Raw genomic sequence first — 19,014 nt, forward strand, 5'->3', positions numbered from 1 at the left:
GTAAAAAGAGTTGGGTGAAGGCTGTAGCATTCATCACCAGCTCAAGCATGTCTCAACGAACGTATCCCGAACGCGCTTCCTCGTCGGGCTCTGCGCACAGTTACAGAGAGCGACAAGAGCCGAGGCAGAATTTCAGACGCTCGCGATCTCAAGGCGTATGTTCGCCACAAGCCGAAGCTAGGTCCATGGCTCGCTAACTATAAGCAGCATCGTCGTATGAACATCCTCACAATGCACTCTTCTCTTCGACGGCCCTTGTTACGTCGTCATACTATCTCGAACCCACAGTCTGAGCCTTCAGAACCCTCTGAAAGTGGGTCATCGCGGCCTAGGCGTGCCCATCAAGAGCAGTTCGTCAATGGTCAACCGACTGCATCCTTGAACGGCCAAGATCCAGGCGTGGTGCGTGCATTCTCCCGATCAAGCTCTCGATTTACGCAGTATGAAGCGGTGTCTACACCGAACATTGCGTATATAGAGCGAACATCCTTAATGAGGACGTCTTCAATGAGATCGCAAGACTCAGGCAAAAGCCTTCATGTTACGGATCGAATGGGCGAAGGAGGAGCAATCCATGCTGAGCTTCCTAGTACATCGGAAACGTTGCTTTCAGAAAACGACAATAACATGCGCCCCACGTTTTCGCGATCGACACAAACACCTCCGTATTATCCTGAGCGGCGTTCAACACACGGACCAGGGTATCATCGGGAATATCTTAATCTAGCAGAGCTAGAGGAGCTGGAACAGCGAAGGAACGTCACTCGATTTCCCTTCGTCTCGGACACGTACAACGAAAGCGAGTATGATTCAGAGCAAAGCATCGCGCAGGTTCTTGCCAATCCGTCAGCAAAAGATTTGTGGCTCGAAGCTGAGCACCAATGGAATGACCCACCTGTTGTCCGAGATACACGTCCACAAAGGCGACCAGTCTCGCACCCTCCATCACGATACAGAAGGTTAGGCAGAAGAAACCTTGCAACTCGGTCGACGGTTAGTGGCGTGGTGGATCGAGGCAATGTGCTCGAATGGTTGCAGAGGGAAGATCAAAACCACGGACAAACAGTGCAGGAAGGGGACTATTTCGGAGACAGTATAGAAGGAGAGGAATATCTGATCCCTCCCGTCCCGCCACGCAGTCCTCTTCGCAGCCGCAGCTCGACACCTGAACTAGGCACGGCAAGGACAATGCAACTTTTCACGGCAAACCCAGATCCGCCAAGCGGCTCTGGCACAGAAGATGATTTGCCGCTAAGACCTCTACCTGTTGGCATATCTCAACGTTTTCCTTCGCACCGCTCCAGGAGACCCATCCAACCTGTTTCCACATCATATCCTAGTCCATTGAGGCAAGGCAGCATCAATCGCCAAGGTACAGGCACAAGTGGGATGAAAAGGGAGGAACGAAGCCATGACTTTGGCCAAGCTCCCCAGAGTCCATCCTCTCGCCAATCTCGATTTTTTCCATGCATACCTCTGAGATACAACCGTGACAGACAAGCAGAAGCAGAGGAGAACCACGGCGACGAAAACTTCGCCACCAATTTCCTCCAGGACAACCCACCCTCACACTGGGCACTATACTTTATCCAAGGCTTCGTCTGGCTTGCCCTAACAATCTATTTCTTCTGGCGCGTTTCGACGCTCCCCAATACTGTTGCTTTCGAATGCTACGAGCTAAAAGTTCAGCTTCTCCACTTGGGCGAGAACATGACTCTTCCTCTTTCCAACAGCACAGCAGCCAACGCGACCTTCGCTAACGGCACCAACTCCTCTCTTACCAACATCTCGCTCGCCACCCCCAGCGACCCGCACCTTGAGCGCACCAACGCAAGCTCGATCCACATTCCCAAGGAATTCCACTCCACGCTCAAGTCTCACTGCATTCTCCAACCGGTCAATCCTGCGGTGGTACTATCGTCATACTTCGAGGACCTGTTTATCATGACGGTAGTGACGTGCGGGCTGGCGCATATGCTGCAGATGCTGGCTTTGCAGCAGCTGAAACCGTGGATGAAGAGAAGTGGAGTGTATGGGAGGAAGACATTGGTTATCAGAGTGGGAGCGCAAATCCTGGCGGCGGGGATAGCGGGCTTGGGTATTGTGGGGACGGCGTGGGGGATTAAGGGTGGGTGGTAAGGTAATGAGTAGATGTTGTAAATTGTAGTGTCAGAAAGAGTATGCATTGATTTATGGCTACGAGGGTTGTATTACGCCAGGCTAGATCTACAACGTTCATTGTCACCTCGTGTTGTTCTTCATATCCGCTTGTCCTTCCTATCATGCCTTTCGCGTCTTTTCCTGCGTGGTGTTAATGACAACAAATCGAACCTCGCCCACCTTCTCAGCATCTCAAAGAGTCCACAGCTGACGCTCCCGAACATGCAATCAAACAACTCGTGAGAAGAAAACGACAAGTGAACGTGTGCAATATGTTCCGAGTGTACCTTATCCTTCACGATGCCCACCACCAGATTGTACGCAAGAAAACTTAGCAAACATGTCGCCAGGGGGGCACTTGACACATGGAGCAAGTCTCCTGATACAAAGCCCCGATCTGCTGACTTGATTCCCAATTGGCGAACAATAAGCGGACGCGTTGAGCGTGGAGGAGACGATAGTCAAGCACTTTGTGGAAGTTTCCTGACGTAAGTTACCCTTGGAGACACTGATGCGTGATGTAGACCTGCTCACTTAGACTAACAGATAGCAAGCCGTTGAGCACGTGTTGTGGGTGCGGATGGAGCGTTTAAAGGTGGCTCGAGAGCACTCAGGATGTTCTTCAGGAGTATCCTATGCTATTGTCCCTATGTATATACATTGAGATGGCAAATTGTGGCATATGCTACTGGTTTACTGCATCTTCCGTAGTTACTGCTCCTGAATCAGCCTTTTGGCCGCCGCCATGCGGGAAGTCGCTGGGAAGGCTTGAGGTGAAGCGGCCCTCATAAGTTCTGAATACCTTGAGTTACTCCAGGCTATTTTGAAGGCAGGCGACGGCTTCGTGGGCTTTCACTCGCTTGCTCAGTATTCCCCGCCCGATATATATCGCTCAGTGTCGTTTGTTTACCTCTTTCTCCAAGCACCGTACAACCACACAACCTCAATCGACGCAACAGCTCCACCCAAGCTCTGCTCGCTTGCAACTCTCTTCTATATACAAGCGCATTCTCCATTTCCTTGCCAGCAACACCGCGGCCATCATGTCATTCCGCTTCACCGCTGTCGACCAGCTCAAGACCGCCCCCGCAAAGACCGAGGCCGACTTCAAGCCGGCCAGCAATTCGAAATACGATCCGTTTCCCGACCAGCTGCGCAAGCAGGTCGATGTCATATTCTCTCGCGCCGCCACTGCAGGTGGCTTCGATCTTCTCCAGCGCGCCCCCGACGACATCCACCAGCACTTCTGCCTCAAGAAAGGCACCATATACTACTACCCGGAGCGCGACCGCGAGATCACGAAGGTTGGCGCAGTCTACCACAAAGCTGCAGCAGCGAACGTGGCTCTCATGGACGAATTGCTGAAGGAAGAGCAATTCGCGCTGGAGAACAAGGACACTTGGGTCGAATTGGAGACCCCTTTCTCCCACCTGGAAAACCCGGGAGCGCTTGAGCTCCACAAGCTGCGCCGAGGTGAGTTCGGCTGGGGTTTCGATGCCGAGAAGGGCTTGTCTGTGGTGACGGTCCGCGAGTGGGGTGCTGTCTCGGACATCGGTGGCATTACGAGCGTGATCGGCGAGTGCTGCATGCACGTATACTTCGTGCAGTTTATGCGCGGATCGGAGACGATTCCAGTCGTACGGGATGTCGAGGAGGAAGCGCGTCTGCGAGAGCAGAAAGAGAAGCCGAAGCCGAAGCTCAAGCTCGGCATCAACTTGCGCGCCCCAATCTCCCGCCCTGCGAAGAGGAATCCGTTGGAGGAGATGGAGAAAGAGGCGGAGCGCGAGGGGATGGACTGGGATCGAGAGGCTGACGACGATTGGGAGTGAGGTGGACGTGGTTTGGGGTGCTTGTTCCTTTCTTTCTTGTTCTTGTATTGTCGCTTTTTCGATGCCGTAATGGCCTAGGCTGATAGCCTCCAATCCTAAAAGTCAATCTATACTGTATCATGATTTCTAGGTGTCTTCCTTCGATTTGTACCTTCTCACGATCACTGTATCGCGGGTCACTCCAAGAACCTGCACGGAGATGTAACACAAGAGCTCCCGTTGATTCACGTGATTTATTTCGAAGACTATGGCTATCAAATTCTCAATACTATGTTGCTTAGAACGCATCGATATCAAATCGGTATGTGTACGATAATAAAAAATCCAATCAATTTGAAGTACAAGCATGTACGGCCGTTGCTCATCTACTCTAAGAGAGTGACCAAATACACAACCAAGACCAAGGGATCAGACTAAACCGTACAGATATTAAATGAATTGAATTGTACGAAGGAAGCGAGATCGTCAGCAAAGAAGTTGGAAACAGACTCTGCGCAAGTTATCGATACAAAACGAGAAACAAGCGAGGAGGTTTGGAAGTATCGCTGGCGCGCCTTATCAGAGCCGCCAGTTCATAGGCGCGCACATGAAGCTCTTCGCATTGTTACACGCCGGCCTCGTAACACTCGGCTTCTTGATCTTCGTCTTTGTAGTGGTTGGTGCTTCAGCGATCCAGGTTTTCGTGCAACGTGGGGCGGTGTAAACCTTGTCGCTCGAGCAGGCATCGTGGCAGCCACCATAGGGGATGCTGTAACTCCCGTTGTTGCAGGGTTTCAAGTAGTCGATACAGATGGTGAACTCTGACTTGCAACCATCGGTAGGCGGAGTGGCCGATGGATCAGGCGCGGATGTGACGTCCGGTGGAATGATAGGAGCCGTGACTGGGGCCGTACCGCGTGCTGCTGTTGATAACAAGACAGGGGTCGAGACCGAGCACGGCGGCGCGACGAAAGTGGGATGCTCGTTGATTCCGAGGGAACAGGCATCCCAGCACCTAAAGAGTGGTTGGCACGGAGATAGTATGGCGAAGTTGGTGGCCACTTACTCGCTGAAAGGCTCACCGCAGCTGTCTGTAGCATTGATACACTTTTGCTGCGGGCAGTTTCTCTTCGCCGGTGTACCAAAAACAACACCGGCGAAGAGACAGAGAAGAAGACAAATGGCTTTCATTTTTGAGAAGGAGCGTAGTTTGGGAAGGTTGGCCGAATCTAGGGACAAATAAGTGAAGACGGCAGTAAGCCCGTGACTCGGAAAGTCCCGAAGGAAGCTTTGAAGACTTTGCTCTGGTGTCAGTGCAGTAGAGTTTGCTTTAACAGTGAATCTGACTTGGGCAAAGGCGTCCAGGTGCTCTCTTAAATAGGCTGGGGGACTGTAGATCTCGCTGCCACACTCACACCCTTCGCACGCGCAATATTGACCTCATCTTCGATCTGTGATCTCTCATCAGGCTTGTAGCCGCACAGGTAAGCTATACATCTAAAACACCTCCTGTACATTGATAGAGCGAGGGTGCCATATTGGTACTGGCTGCTACACCAGGAAGTGATGGACACCTATTGGGAGCCTCATCGGAGCGGTGAGCGTGGGACTATGGGTAACTCAGACCTCGTGTGGACATCCAGATCACATTCCAGAGCTGAAGCGAGTGGTACGGTAACCGAGATGAGATGGTGATAGAATAGTTCCGTGATGGGGGCTAGTGTGGTTGACATTCCGAGTCTGTTTGTGGCGCTGGGCATAATGCAAGGCAACGTGTTTGAGGATAGATCCTAGGATGGAGTCTCTAGGTGGTGCGTTGAAGATCCTGTAACAGCTCAGAATAATCTCAGAACGAGTAAATATCGCAAACGAGCAGCTTTAAGTCGTTCTGACGCAGAAAAACCTCTCGCCGGCATCGTAGCCGTGTCGCGGTACTCTTGGAGGTTTACAAGCGTTCAGGAATCCGTCGGAAACATCACGAAGCACCATAGGCATACCTCCCAAACGGACCCCATGATCTGAAGGTGGGCTCATAGCAGATTGGTGGGTTGTTGAGAAGGAACGTCATCTGAAAGCTGGTTCGATTGCACCGATGCAATTCACGCTTCGCATGGATCGGGACAGGTTTGGAAAATGACCTTCGCAAGGGGTGGTGCCCTCGCAGGTGCGTCCATTGACATGAGAGTGAGCTGAGAGTCTTGGCAGCGCTTTCGGGAGATGAGTGGAGATAGCGAGGTCTTACATCTGTTGCAGCGTTGGTGAGACTGTACCTCCTCTCTTCAATATGTGTAACCAGTGGAATATGAGGGTCGTCATGGATCCACAGCCATGCATGCGGAGCTGATTGCACAGTAGTGATGGCAATTAGCTTTCGACGGAACAGTAAGCGGCCAGTCACAAGCTGCCGTAGGGCTACACTAGATTTTGACACGCTGGTCTTCGGTAGCGTTGACAGTGGCGTAATCTCTCCTAGAGCGATTGGTACGATGGCAGGGTTATATTGAACGTAACAAAGAACGAGAGCATGCCGAACATGGTAGCCTCCATGAGCTGAGGTATGATCACAAAGTAGACTGACGTGGAAAACAATATGTTCGCCTCATTGTGCGGGATGCGCCCACGCGAATTCTTTACATAACCATGTCTTTCAGCAGCTGACTGCAGCTCAGCGTGCTAGCTCGACCACTTGAACCTCGGTCAGCTTCTTGCTGCAGCCGCTCAAGCAAGGCCCGGTGTCGGCCGACTGTACCAACTCTCGTGGCTATAGTCCTTCTTCGGCCCAGTCACCTCGTACGTGATCCCAAAAGTCTCCAAGCTAGCGCCCCTGAACCGAAACTCGCAGCTGCTCTTGTACGTATCGGGACTGCACCAATGTCGGCCCTTGGCCATCCAGCCATGTTCGACATCCGTAGGTCGGTAGAACTCCAATCGGGTGAAGAAGTCACCGACGGTCAAGCCATCCCCGTCCACGAACCACGCGGTCACGGTGTCGTTGCTTTCCTCATATCGGTAGACGTAACGCCTTGTAGCTGGGAACTTCATGCCGTTGGACATGGTAAGCGTACCGTCTTCGATGTACAGATACTCGGCGGAGTAGATAGTGTCAGTAGGGGTGCGCGGATTGAAGTGTGCTGTGCCTTCGAATACGCCGTTAGGCATCGAAGGAAGGCGCGAGCCGACCTTTCTCCGCAGCGTCCACGTGCCTTGCATACCCCGGAAGGCCGCAGCTGCCACAAACAAGCCTTCCTTTTCTGACCGCTGAAGGACTTCGGCGACTTCGCATACGGCAGCCGCAGCCTCAGTTCTCTCTTCTGCCTCATCCTGGTACCGCGCCGGAAAGAGCGGACCGCCCGCACCCAGAGCTGAATCATCACGCTGCAAGCCCACACGCTGCGCGAATTCTTCCATCAGACCAACGTAATCTGCCATCCAGAACTGCGGGACGTCCAATTTGCCGTCTTTGATGGCTTGTCGTACTGACAGGGCATCGCTGGTGTCTAGCGTATCGAACGCTGTGTTCGGGGATGTTTTATGGTCCCACCGTTGTGCAATGATCTTGGCTTGCATGCTCATTACGCCCCAGTAAGGGCCTTCGTAGAAGCCGACGAAGGCGATGTTTGGCACTTTTTCGTTGAAGACCGAGCCGTGTGATAGGAGAAACGGGACACGATGGCTGTCAGGGTCGTACTCCAAGGCTTGCTTGACATCTTCGGAGAGGTAGTTGAGATGTGACTGAAACCCGGTCGCTTCGACAACGCCAGTCACGTCTCCCAAATGCGATGTGGGCTGTGCGAGTGTTAGATCAAGTATTTGCAAGTTTCGTAAGAACTGACCTCGTTCGCATTGGCCCAGGGACCCTGAGCAGCGACCTCTAACGAGAAGTCCTTGCTCGCGCCTTGCGTAATGTTTACGACCCGGCCATTGATAGGCACAATCGTACCATCCCTGACAAATTCCGCGTACATGTCGGTTACTCCCGTATAAGCAGGATACTGGATTTTGTCAGGTTTTGAGACCAGCTCCAAACGCCCAGTAGCTCGTTGGTCGCCACCTAGTAGGTTTCTGATGAACTCGTGGCCCTTTTCAGCCTTCTCGGCCGGCACTTGTCCAATCGACGCAGTGATCGGGCCATCGCCGCCTCGTCGGCCAAGGTTGTACAGAATCAGGTCGAGCGGGAGGAATCGAGGAGATAAATTGAAATCTTGGATTGCTGGATCGTACGGGTCCTGTGGTACATATCGAGGAAGCGTATAGAACGGGCGGTCAAATACGTGGTAGACCTTGCTGTCTGCCCATGCAGGCTTCTGTCCAGACGAGTGTTTTGCGTTGGAAATCTGGAACGCAGCTGTAGCGGCTGCCTCACTGCCACTGATCCCACCACCAACAACAACTACCTTTCCTGCGTCCTCTGAGAATGATGCCACATCTCGAAACTGCGAAGAATGCTGTATCCTCTTTCCGGATCCATGCTGCATCTGACTTTGACGTATCTTAGGTCCAGCCCGGTGAAAGAACCCGCTGGCCACGATCAGATAGTCAAAAGAGTCCTTCGATTCTTGCCGTGTAGTCTGATCCACTGAAGTGACGTTCCACGTTCCGCCAAGGCCACCTTCGAAGTCTGCAACAGTGACACGTCTATTGCAGTGGACGATTCCAGACGCAAGGAACTTGTTCACATACGTCTGCAGATACCGGCCTACTTGCCACGCTGGCGGAAATATTGCGGGCGGTCCAGAAGGCTTCGCTCCAGTTATAGGATCTGTAAGATCGACAGACCCCCATGCGAGATCTGGAAATGCGACTGTGAACCGACTGAGGTTCGTTCGCATATGCGGGCTGCAGATCTCGCCTTTCTCACCTGGAGACGATCTCCACATGCCGCCGACTTTGTCCGCGGCCTCGAACAATGTAACTTTGTACTTTGTACCACCAGCATACTCCAGGAGTGTCTTGGCGGCAACAAGGCCAGACGGGCCTCCGCCCACGATGAGGACAGACTTCATGGATCGATCAGAACTTTCCAATCTGATTGCAAAGGCAGGGCCTGGGACGTGTGAACCAGAGCGATTGGTTCAATATGATGAAGCTCTGGTGACGTGAGATTTCATGTACTATCAAGTTTCGTACGGGGACACAAGATTGGGATGATGCGTGCGAAATCGAACGAATGAGTCTTCAGCAACGGCCGGTGTTGAGGGTGTGTGCGCAGTCTGCACGTGGAAATATCAGAACATAAAGGAAGATGGATCCGGAGACCGTTGATAGGCTATGCAGCCAGCAACATGGGGTGTTGGCGACGAGGGAAGTGTTTGATGTTTCGGCGTAAGTTCCCAGCCCGCGGCCCCGCGCTAGGTCCTGCACGAGTCAGATGCACGCCCGCCAGCCCTGTGAACGAATCGCCAGGGAGAAATTGATGTGAGGTACACTCAAGCCTCAGTTATCACGCCCGAGTTTATGAGCGAACCTTTCATGGTGTCAAATTGGGTTTTCCCAGTCTGTAGAGTTCACTGTCAGCGCAATGAATGGGCTATTCGGAACCACGAACCTACTGATATGAGATATCGAATATGGCCAAGATCCGCGACGTGACGATGCTTTTCGAATTCGGCTCTGGCAAACCGTAGCATCTCTTGTCGCATATCAGCGTCCGAGATGGAACCTGTGCTGCGGACTATATCCTTCCAGAGCGCCAGGGCACGTTGTCTTTGGATGAAATGATCAAGACCCAAAGGATTCTTCCCACGTGACCGAAGTCTGCTAGGTTTGGTTTTGAGGACTGTCGCGTAGGCCCGCCTCATTGGGTACATGGCAATCGTACACGGGGGATGCACCGTAGTTCAAGGCGGAGTTGCGGACCAATTCTCGGTGGCCAATGGCTGGAGCGGGTTGACGCAAACAGTGTTTGCTGTAGACTAGCCTGCAGTGACTGCCGTGAGTGTCGGGTGGATTTGCCTTGGGATGAGAGACGGATATGGTGACAGTGTGTAAGTCAGTTTAGTCCAGCATAGACATAAAACGCTGGTCGCTTGTTGGAGGTTTCCCTGCATCGCAGACGTGACGAGAGGCTCTGCGAGTGTGCACCGTGCGTCCGCCGGCCATCGACCGGCAAAGACGCGTTCCAACCTTCCCTAAAACGCGTCACTCGACCCCACACGAATCCCACGCCAATCCCGCCACCATGGTCGACTCGCGCAGCGACCATTGGGACTGGGAGAAACAGGCGCGCATCACTGCAGCGACAGAGAAGCGCGACAATACCTTGACCCTTGTTCCGTACGAACAGAAGCTCGCGAAGCGCCGCGAAGATCGTGCTCATCGCATTCAGCCGAAGATCGTGTTTCCCGAAGACGACAACGAGCTCAAGGCCAACCCCGCCGCCTTTGCATGGCATGAGCCGCCCAAGGTTCCGCCATTGAAGGAGTATAAGAAGAGGAGGAGGGAACATAACTATCCGACTTCCAAAAGCGACTACCAAGCTGCTCCAAGGCCCCGGGACCTGGACAGGTTCACTCTTGTCCCTGGTCCTCATCTCCTCGTCGACCCCATGACTTCGCCGCTACCACTCATGCGGGACTGGAACGACGATGTCCTTGCCGCAGTATGGGAGCATAGTCAGGAACACGGACAAGTCAAGGGCCTGTGCGGTGGATACAAGCTTGAGCTGCGCCGTTCGACTGAGCTATCAGAAGAAGATCTCGGTTCATGCCTTGACATCGTGCAAAACACTTCCGGGGCGGCGTACAAGGCTTCCCGCATAGGTTGGCATCCTCCCTCGAAGCGAACCGAGATGGCGAACAAGGACATGGTATACATCCTCCTCCGCGCCACCGACGGCACCCGCGATGCCTTTGGTTCCGACCTCGATACGAATATCGTCGGCTTCATCTCCTTTATGATCGACTACGACGATCCGCCGAACGAACATCGACAAGTCGTATATATCTTCGAGGTGCACTTAGCGGAGAGGCTTCGAGGCAAGGGTGTGGGCAAATGGCTCATGTTCACGGTCGAAGCTATGGCGCAGTCCGTCACAATTACGAAGACGATGCTCACCGTGTTTGTCAGTAACAAAGGCGCCATCCAAGCTTATGAGAAGATGGGATATTCTATCGATGAGTGCAGCCCACCGGACAGGAAGACGCGTGGCAGGATCATACCGTGCGATTATCGGATCCTCAGCAAGATTTCGCACGGCAAGTAGGCATGCGGTAGCTGGAGCTCTGTCTTGGGATTTAAAATTTCTTGATGTTTGAATGCATTGGCGTCTCTGGCTATGATACCCGGAAGGTCTTTGGTCTTGCTGCTCGATTGAGTAGTATTTCATACTTGCAGCGACATGTGTCATAATAGAGGACTAATCAGCGAGCTCTCGCATAACGGGGGCTTGACTAGGCTCGAACCAGGGTATTCAAGATGGTTCGCTTTTCCATACTAAATTCATCCTTGTAACGAATCTTGGCCACCTCACCTTGACGAACAACCCTTCCGAGAGTGAGAGCCCTCGATCCCTCTTGTCAGTCCAAATTGCATCCACCGGCAAACTTTTGACTGCCCCGCGCCTTTCTCTCGACTTCACTTGCTTCTGAATGGGATTAGCGCCCACCAAGGTCGCTATTCCCCTCAAAGTCACCCTCGTCTCTTCCCTCACGCTCAAGCTCTAAAAGTCGTTCTCTATTGTTCGAAGTATCCAAAACCAGCTTGTAAGCATCGCCTCTTGCCCTAGGGGAACACCTCAGCATACTCTTCCTTTGTTCAACAACGCTTCCAAACCGGCAAGCTCTCATGGTTACGGCGAGGATTTGTACTTCGTCTTAGAGCGGCAAATGTCTTTGTCGGTCAAAGTGGGCTAACGGAGGCGTTGCAGTCTCCCCTTGATCCCGGGACCTTCCCACTCCGATCAAAGGGGTTCGTATGACCAACTAGCACGCTACCGCCCACGGCAACTCTTCGCCCTGGGACGCGGAAATAGTTATGAAGATCGAGGTTTAATCGGGCCATTACAGAGACAAGGGACGTCCCCGCCCCATATGTCCGGTTTCCCTGTGCAGAACCCGTACTAGATGCAACCTTGGGGCCAGCACTATCTGGGAGCTGAGACTTACAACGGAACATCGCCGCAAATCGCAGCCCCATGAACAAGGGCGCTTGGTGCCCGTATAGGACGTACTCCAGCTCAGCCACCGACAAGTACCTCGAGGACTCCTGCTATCGGTCCTTGCTCCACGGTGCCTGACACTCACCAATTGCCTCTCTCCGTGGGCGCTATCTTCGAAAATATCTTGTACCATTCCAACGAGCAGTATGGTAAGTTGCTAGACTCTCGCTTCATCTGACTGACTATCTCTTAGGTACCCGTGGCCGCGGTAGCAACACTCAATGGTTTCCGAAAACAAGGCTAGAAGGGACCCGAAGCGCGAGGGCAAGCCTGTGGGCAGCACAGTGCAGAGGTGGTTGAGCTGACTGGATACTGCTTATTGTAAACAGCTACGTGGGCGTCTAGCAGGACCCGGAGAACAAGCGACGCGTGTTCCATCGCCTGGCGCAGAACATGAGATTCTGTAGCTCCGCGATAACGACAGAGAGAAGCTCGCGCCAAGCGTATAGCTACAGACAAGGCGAGGCTGGCTACTTCTTGAGGCAAGGAGCTGGAAACGGACCTGGAAATCACTGGCGCGCAACATGTGGGAAATGTGTTGTCTCAAAATCTCTACTTGTATGCAGGTCACAGGTTTTCGAAGCAAAGAGGTCTCTTCAGCAATATATGTCTTCTGAATCCTGTCTCTATCTAACGTACCCATTCCTTCATATGTTAGCATATTGTTCTAGCAAGATGATATATTCATTCATGAATCATTCGAGACGAACTTCTCTGTTACTCTACAATACATGCAACCAACATGTAGCCAATATCGATGAGTTCAAACTCTATGATATTGGTCCACGCTTGATGCGAATCTCAATGGTCGTCTTCTGGACCGAGCCAGTAACCGTTTCACTTTCTTCGTTCGTAGCGTGGCTAACATCCTCCGGCCTGGTCGTCGCAGCGTTTACCTCCACCTTAATGCTTTCTTTGGCATCTACCTTCGCAACAACATTCGCGCATCCTTTTGCGTCTACTGTTGTAATAACCTCCATATGTTCCATGGTCTTGCTCTTGCTCTCATTCAACTCCTCATCATCCTTCGGTTTCTGTTGCAGTCGATCCTTCTCCTTTTGGTCCTCTTCAACACTGTCCGCTCGGGGCTCGATCAAGATGTAACACGGAATCCACTTCCCTCTTTTGTGCTGCCAATACCATCGCGCGTTCGTAGCGTTCTTCCCAAGTTTTCGAATATGATTCATCACAGTGATGAGTATATTTCTGTCGTTCCGCAAATCGTCGCGGTCTAGTTTGGGTTGTTGAAAGGCCGTGAGTCGCTCGATGGCCTTTTCAAGAAACAGATGTCCTTCTCTCGATAGATTCGGCAAACTGTCCATTGCGGGTATGAGTGTGAGTTTAGGTTGATGGTAATGGTATTACTGGTCTCTCCCAGGTTTCCTGTACGCAAAGAGACGATGCTTCTTATAAGTCTGCACAAACAATACTCTGTTATACTTCATTTTGATTGCCCTAAACCTGAGCCACAGACTAAGAGTCCTCTCACGCAGTCAGGGCTTACTAGGTCATACGTGCCGGGTCGACTTAGGCACAACCAGATTGCAAGCCCTTGTGCATAGTCGCATATAAGAATATGTAGCTGTACACTCGCACTACGAGTCAGTAGAAAGTAGTGTGTATGACAATCGAGCTTATTGTCAGAATGCGCCCTGGTCACGCGTAGCGGCGATTGCATTCGCAATGCTGGACAAGCACTGAAGCAAGTGACATAAGGGCTATATAAAATGCGGCTGCGCTCCTCCATCAACTGTATGCTATGGCTCTACTACAGCTAAAGCCCGCTGACTCTCTGCATGGCAGAAGTCTCCTTGGCTATCAATAGCTTCTCAATTTTGCGAGTGAAGCAACTGTTATGATGTTCGGTAGCTGTCTCACTGTGGATTCAACCTGAAATTTCTGATCAGTTCGACCTTCACTACGGCTTTAGCTCGATCTCTTTCCCTATATAAAACCCACTCCCACCACCCTTATTTCGCCCGACATTTCTCTGCCCTTGAATCTCTTCGCTACCTGCTCCCATTCTTGATCCTTCGACCCTCTGTCATATATACAGACGACATGTCAGCGCCCAACACCCCGAAGAAGAACGCTAGCACCGGCTCTCCCAAGAGCACCTACAAGCCGTTCCCGTCAACGGATGGCTTTCAGCAGAGTCAGCAAACAAGCCCGCGCGCGCACGCGCCGGCGAAGTCCGCCAATTCGCCCGCGAACAAGAGCGATAAATCGACCAGTGCTGGAAGCGGTGCAGGAAGTCCTCCCCGAGTAAGTAGCAACTTCCACCTCTAGGTACCTTTGACCTGACAGCTTTTACAGTTGGGCGTCGACGTCCCCGCCTACTTCACGCCCATCGAGGGCAGTGTTGGCCTAGCCTTCTCCGACCGCCGTGCCTCGAGCAGCACGTACACACACTCCCCGACGCCCACCGACGCCTCTGCTCCCCCGAGCCTGGGTACTCACAGATACGCGGCCCTGTACACGGCTGCACTGCCCGCGAAGGACCCGAATCAGCGTGAGCCTGGCATCCTTCCTACTGAGGATATCGTGACAAAGCTCCGCAACCCGGACCGTGCCGTAAGTGAGATCTTGATGGATTGAGATGGTTGATCTAATCTCGGAGCAGCTGTACATCGAGAACGACACCAAGGTCAAGATCGGCTGGGAGGGTATCATGTACACCTGTGGTGCCGAGAACTTCCTGACCGCCGCCGAAGATGAAAATGGAACCAAGCGACGCCTGCTGAGCCCCGAGACGCAGCTGTACCAGTTCGGTTTGAGCATGGGCGTACCAAAGCCCGTCTACGACTGGCTGTGCAGTGACCCAGCCGCTGGTGTGATGGTCTTCGACGCGTCGATCTTTGAACCGATCGACTGAGCGACGACGATCCCAGAGTTTGGCAGTGAATCCTCGACTGCGTCAACCTCCTCGGCATGTATGGTCCCTGTCGGCCTGGGCCAATCAAATTTCCGTCAGGTTATGCAGCCCATGCAGCCCGATTTTTGAGTGCCCGCTCATTAAACAGCCGTGCCCTTTGCAGAAACAGCGCTTGGTCACCACCTCGACTGCTGAAGCTGAATTCGTGCAGATGTCAAAAACGGCTAAAGAATGCACCTGGGTCCTTATGCTGCTCACTGAATTGGGCTATGTTGGCACAGACGTTGTTCCCTTCCGTATGTACGGCGATAATGAGCCAGCTATTGAACTTGCTCACTCTGACGGCTATAATGCCCGCACCAAGCATATTGAACTGTACCATAGGTACATCCAGGACGCCCCTGTGCCCTCAATTGACTGCTGATTTTGTTCACGTTTTGCTCTCCGTCAATGGCCTGAAGACGGCATCGTTGCTGCTCTGTATTCCAGGTGTTTTCTACTAGATACTCTCTTTCCTAATTTGATGTAACCTTCTTCGAGTGTCTTACTGCAATGTATTCTTGGTGTATCTTGGGGAAACCGGCGTGTCTTTTCAATCAGGAACCCTCCCCTCATCTCAATCATGCTGAAAAAGATTCCCGAAGTGAATCTTTATCTATTGATATAGTTGAGGTCGATGTATAATCCACCCAAGGGCCATGTCTCTTTACTCATATCTGGAAGCCTTCACAGCCTTCTCGGAAACTTTCTTTGTCTTGTCGTCTTTCAATGAATATGATGCCAACGCTTCGAGAACCTTGCCTTTGAGCACGAATACCGTCGCTTCTCCCACATTCAGACTGTAGGTCAAATGCGCTGCATCTACCACGGCTTGCCCATCGCAAATCTTGTCAGCCTCGTGACAGAAGACCTTTGTTCTGGAGCTATCGATCTGCCCTACAGCTTTCCCGTTGTCCGGGTCACCAAAGAGAACCGCGGACAAGACGAATGAAGTTTCGTTGGCGGTCAACATGTCTGCAGCTTTGTGAACGAGCTGAGCGCCCTGGGAGTAGCCACTAAGAATGAGCGAAGTGTTCTCGCAGTTACTTTTGGCCATTGCGACTAAGCCTGCCATCGTCTTAGTCCCGTCCACATCTCCGCCAGCAAGGAATCCTTCAACGCTGGCGGCATAGTCCACACCTTGAACGGCAAGGTTGTCTGCACCGACAGCCTTACCAAGAGCCTGCGCCAATGGCGGTCCAACGAGTGTTCCCATGTTGCCTTGTTCTGTAGTTCCTCGCGCGAATAGTAAAGTGTAGTTCTTGCATACTGCGTTCACGACGTCGTTCTGTGTACTGGCACCCAGAGCGGCGGAGCGTGTAAACGCGAGAGGTCGCTGATTTGGATCGAATGAGGCAGAGGTTTGCGATAGGTGAGCAAACGAGTTGAGCTGGTCCTGAGAGATATTTCCAAGTGGCAGGCGGGAAGTTGGGGGCATCGCGGCCAGCGCGTTCAACGGCAGCACAGCTGCGAACAGCCACGATTTCATCTACACATTTGTTAGTCGCGATGCTCTGGTATCTACCATAAGTTCTCAAGTTGGCTGAAAGCCAAGTTAGACTGGGATTGCCCATACATTTGAAGGCCTGCCAAGGGCTTGGAGGAGTGAGATGCTGGCCTGAGGCACCCACGAGTCGTAATTGCGAGATGATAATAACGTTAACCGCGGCTGAAGTGTCTTATACTATGGCGATCATCTCTGTTTCGTGCTCAATCGGGGGTACCTTGTGTAAATGTCACGTCGAGAGAAACGCATATTGTTTCGAGCTGGGGTATCGGATTGTAGCGTTAAAACTATCCACGAGACAAATATAGACCGAATTTCGAATAAGACATGTAGAAAGTAAGGACGAAGTCAATCAGCCATGATAAAGAGCAATGTGACTGCACCGCCGTTATGGATTGACTTGGGCGAATGTTTATCCTGATTCAGCTGCCTCAATTAGACGGACTTCACAGCCTGCGGCGTACGGATGCAACGCTTCGGTTTCTCGAGGTGCAACTGAAAATAGTACAAGAGAAAGCATTGCTGCACGTCCAAGATAAGTTGTAGGCACGTAACCTAGTAACAAAAGGGCGTCGTTTCGATGTCGAGTAGGACGCAAAGATGCGGAAGGGCGCACATGACTCATGAGAAGCCATGTGTAAGCATCAGCTACTGAGTTCGGAATAGCGAACGCCGAGGTCAGTCTATCCGATCTTGCAACCCCACCGTGCAACCTTGCAACCATATAATACCCAACGAGAGATCTCAAGAAAACAATCAGACCTGTTTCTTGAAGTACGCGCACCTTTGCGAACGTCAAAATGCTGGAAGTCCGCCCCTGTACCAACGATGACTTCGCCGACTTTGTCCGCATACAGACAGCCGCGTTCAACACCGGTAATTATTTCTACTACAGCAGCGATTCTGCTAACCAGCGAAGGGATTACCAAGCTACTAAAGGCAGAGCAGACGCCTGAGAACAGGGAGAAATCAATCCAAAAGCATATCAAGAGTGTAACGAACGAGTCGGACGTGCGTTACTTGAAGGTGGTTGATACGGAGCTGAACGACAAGATGATTGCATGCGCCAAGTGGAGAATGAATGAAAAGGAGCGTACTGAAGAGCAGATCCAATCGATGCTACCTGTTCCCGGAGAAGAGGAGAAGGACAGACCCGCGGCCCAGGACTTCATGAACTACCTGCACCGAGTGAGAAAGCAATTCATGGGGACGAAACCATTTTATTGTGAGTGTGCGTGAATCTATCTCCCAATGTGTTTGCTAATCTGCCCAAGTCCTCCATGTTCTAGTAGTTGACCCTCCCCACCAAAGACGTGGCGCAGGTGGAATGCTGGTGAAATGGGGATTAGAGGGGGCGGACAAGGCACAGCTGCCAGCCTTCTTGGAAGCATCAGACGCGGGGAAGAAACTGTATATGACTCTTGGGTTTGAACCGGTGCATGTAGAGACTTTCGATCTGTCCAAATATGACCCTAACCTGTCAGGTCTGGAGGCGAATACGGCTATGATCAGGAAGCCTTATTCCCCCTAAAGGTAGCTACTCGACGCAATCCAGTGTAAGCAGATACCTCTGAGAACCGGACACCAACCACCGTGTCGTCGCGCGTCAGTTTGGCCCACGCAACGTTACCATAAAGCATTGTCTGCTGCTGGTATTGGACGAAAAGGGTGACGATCTGTAGCGCGCCCAATTCCGCGAAGACTTCATCAGCTTCGAGGAAGTGCAGCTTTTGCGCAACTTCTCCGATTCGTCCAACTCCTTCATCAACTTCTACCATGTGCAGATCTTTTACCATGAGGGCAATGAACTTGAGGTTCCTCTCCGCGATTTCTCCGTCTCCGATCGTGCGGGCGTACTCTACGAAGACCTGCATATGTTCAGTGGCATTGATAAAAGGGGACTTTGAAGACCATAAAGAATCAAGTCTAGAATGCCTATGATATACAACGTACCTCGTAAGACTTGAGGTTCATGAAAGTGAGAGTCTTCATGTTGCAGAAACGCGCAAAAGCCTCGTAGCGTGAGGTGCGGCATAGGCGGAAGATGGGAGATTTGAAGGTGGTGCGAAGCAGGTCCTTTGGGCGGCTGACACTGATCGAGACGCTCTGGTGACGCGGGAACAGCGCTAGATCGTAGATTTGGTTGCGAATTTCGCCGGGAAGCGATAGAAAGGACGCCATCATGAGCAGAGCGCGAGGGCACCCTTATGCTAGATTGCAGTTGCAGAGTGTAGATAGCATGCGGCAAAAGAGTTTTGTGTTGTGAGGTCTCTCGCGGGCTGCCGCTGAGGGTTCATAGAGACGGCAGCGGACCGCGCTAGATGTGCTTGGGGCTAGCGCGAAGTCGCCCTATTCGTCACAGCGGCACTGAGCGTTCGTAGCCGTTTCGCTCTCGACATTTTTATCAAGTGCTATTAAGCAGCTCGTGGACGTTCGTGGGTTGCTGAGCGGTGTTGCCTGGGATGGAATC

At 52.2% G+C, this 19,014-nt stretch overlaps 8 protein-coding genes across 8 annotated transcripts; 4 read left to right on the forward strand and 4 right to left on the reverse strand.

Moving 5' to 3' along the window:
* Positions 1-627: 627 nt before the first annotated feature.
* N0V89_012505 (uncharacterized protein) lies at positions 628-3,989 on the forward strand (the record flags this gene model as incomplete). The annotated part of the gene is made up of 3 exons (XM_056221226.1): positions 628-959; positions 1,497-1,958; positions 3,188-3,989. 3 exons carry the CDS (start codon positions 628-630, stop codon positions 3,987-3,989), a joined length of 1,596 nt encoding a protein of 531 aa, XP_056065213.1.
* A 2,697-nt stretch (positions 3,990-6,686) lies between these two features.
* N0V89_012506 (uncharacterized protein) lies at positions 6,687-8,971 on the reverse strand (the record flags this gene model as incomplete). Its single annotated transcript, XM_056221227.1, has 2 exons — positions 6,687-7,754; positions 7,802-8,971. 2 exons carry the CDS (start codon positions 8,969-8,971, stop codon positions 6,687-6,689), a joined length of 2,238 nt encoding a protein of 745 aa, XP_056065214.1.
* Positions 8,972-10,146: 1,175 nt separating this feature from the next.
* Positions 10,147-11,169, forward strand: N0V89_012507 (uncharacterized protein; the record flags this gene model as incomplete). The annotated part of the gene is made up of 1 exon (XM_056221228.1): positions 10,147-11,169. The coding sequence occupies one exon, from the start codon at positions 10,147-10,149 to the stop codon at positions 11,167-11,169; it is 1,023 nt and encodes a 340-aa protein (XP_056065215.1).
* A 1,724-nt stretch (positions 11,170-12,893) lies between these two features.
* On the reverse strand, positions 12,894-13,445 carry N0V89_012508 (uncharacterized protein; the record flags this gene model as incomplete). Its single annotated transcript, XM_056221229.1, has 1 exon — positions 12,894-13,445. The coding sequence occupies one exon, from the start codon at positions 13,443-13,445 to the stop codon at positions 12,894-12,896; it is 552 nt and encodes a 183-aa protein (XP_056065216.1).
* A 739-nt stretch (positions 13,446-14,184) lies between these two features.
* Positions 14,185-14,998, forward strand: N0V89_012509 (uncharacterized protein; the record flags this gene model as incomplete). The annotated part of the gene is made up of 3 exons (XM_056221230.1): positions 14,185-14,388; positions 14,440-14,697; positions 14,747-14,998. The coding sequence occupies 3 exons, from the start codon at positions 14,185-14,187 to the stop codon at positions 14,996-14,998; spliced, it is 714 nt and encodes a 237-aa protein (XP_056065217.1).
* A 706-nt stretch (positions 14,999-15,704) lies between these two features.
* N0V89_012510 (uncharacterized protein) lies at positions 15,705-16,475 on the reverse strand (the record flags this gene model as incomplete). The annotated part of the gene is made up of 1 exon (XM_056221231.1): positions 15,705-16,475. The coding sequence occupies one exon, from the start codon at positions 16,473-16,475 to the stop codon at positions 15,705-15,707; it is 771 nt and encodes a 256-aa protein (XP_056065218.1).
* Positions 16,476-17,344: 869 nt separating this feature from the next.
* On the forward strand, positions 17,345-17,783 carry N0V89_012511 (uncharacterized protein; the record flags this gene model as incomplete). The annotated part of the gene is made up of 2 exons (XM_056221232.1): positions 17,345-17,420; positions 17,464-17,783. The coding sequence occupies 2 exons, from the start codon at positions 17,345-17,347 to the stop codon at positions 17,781-17,783; spliced, it is 396 nt and encodes a 131-aa protein (XP_056065219.1).
* A 269-nt stretch (positions 17,784-18,052) lies between these two features.
* Positions 18,053-18,725, reverse strand: N0V89_012512 (uncharacterized protein; the record flags this gene model as incomplete). Its single annotated transcript, XM_056221233.1, has 3 exons — positions 18,053-18,412; positions 18,491-18,497; positions 18,721-18,725. The coding sequence occupies 3 exons, from the start codon at positions 18,723-18,725 to the stop codon at positions 18,053-18,055; spliced, it is 372 nt and encodes a 123-aa protein (XP_056065220.1).
* Positions 18,726-19,014: the final 289 nt, after the last annotated feature.

This window comes from Didymosphaeria variabile, assembly GCF_027946475.1.
Source record: "Didymosphaeria variabile strain IMI 356815 chromosome Unknown scaffold_10, whole genome shotgun sequence".
NCBI classification, from domain to species: Eukaryota; Fungi; Ascomycota; class Dothideomycetes; order Pleosporales; family Didymosphaeriaceae; genus Didymosphaeria; species Didymosphaeria variabile.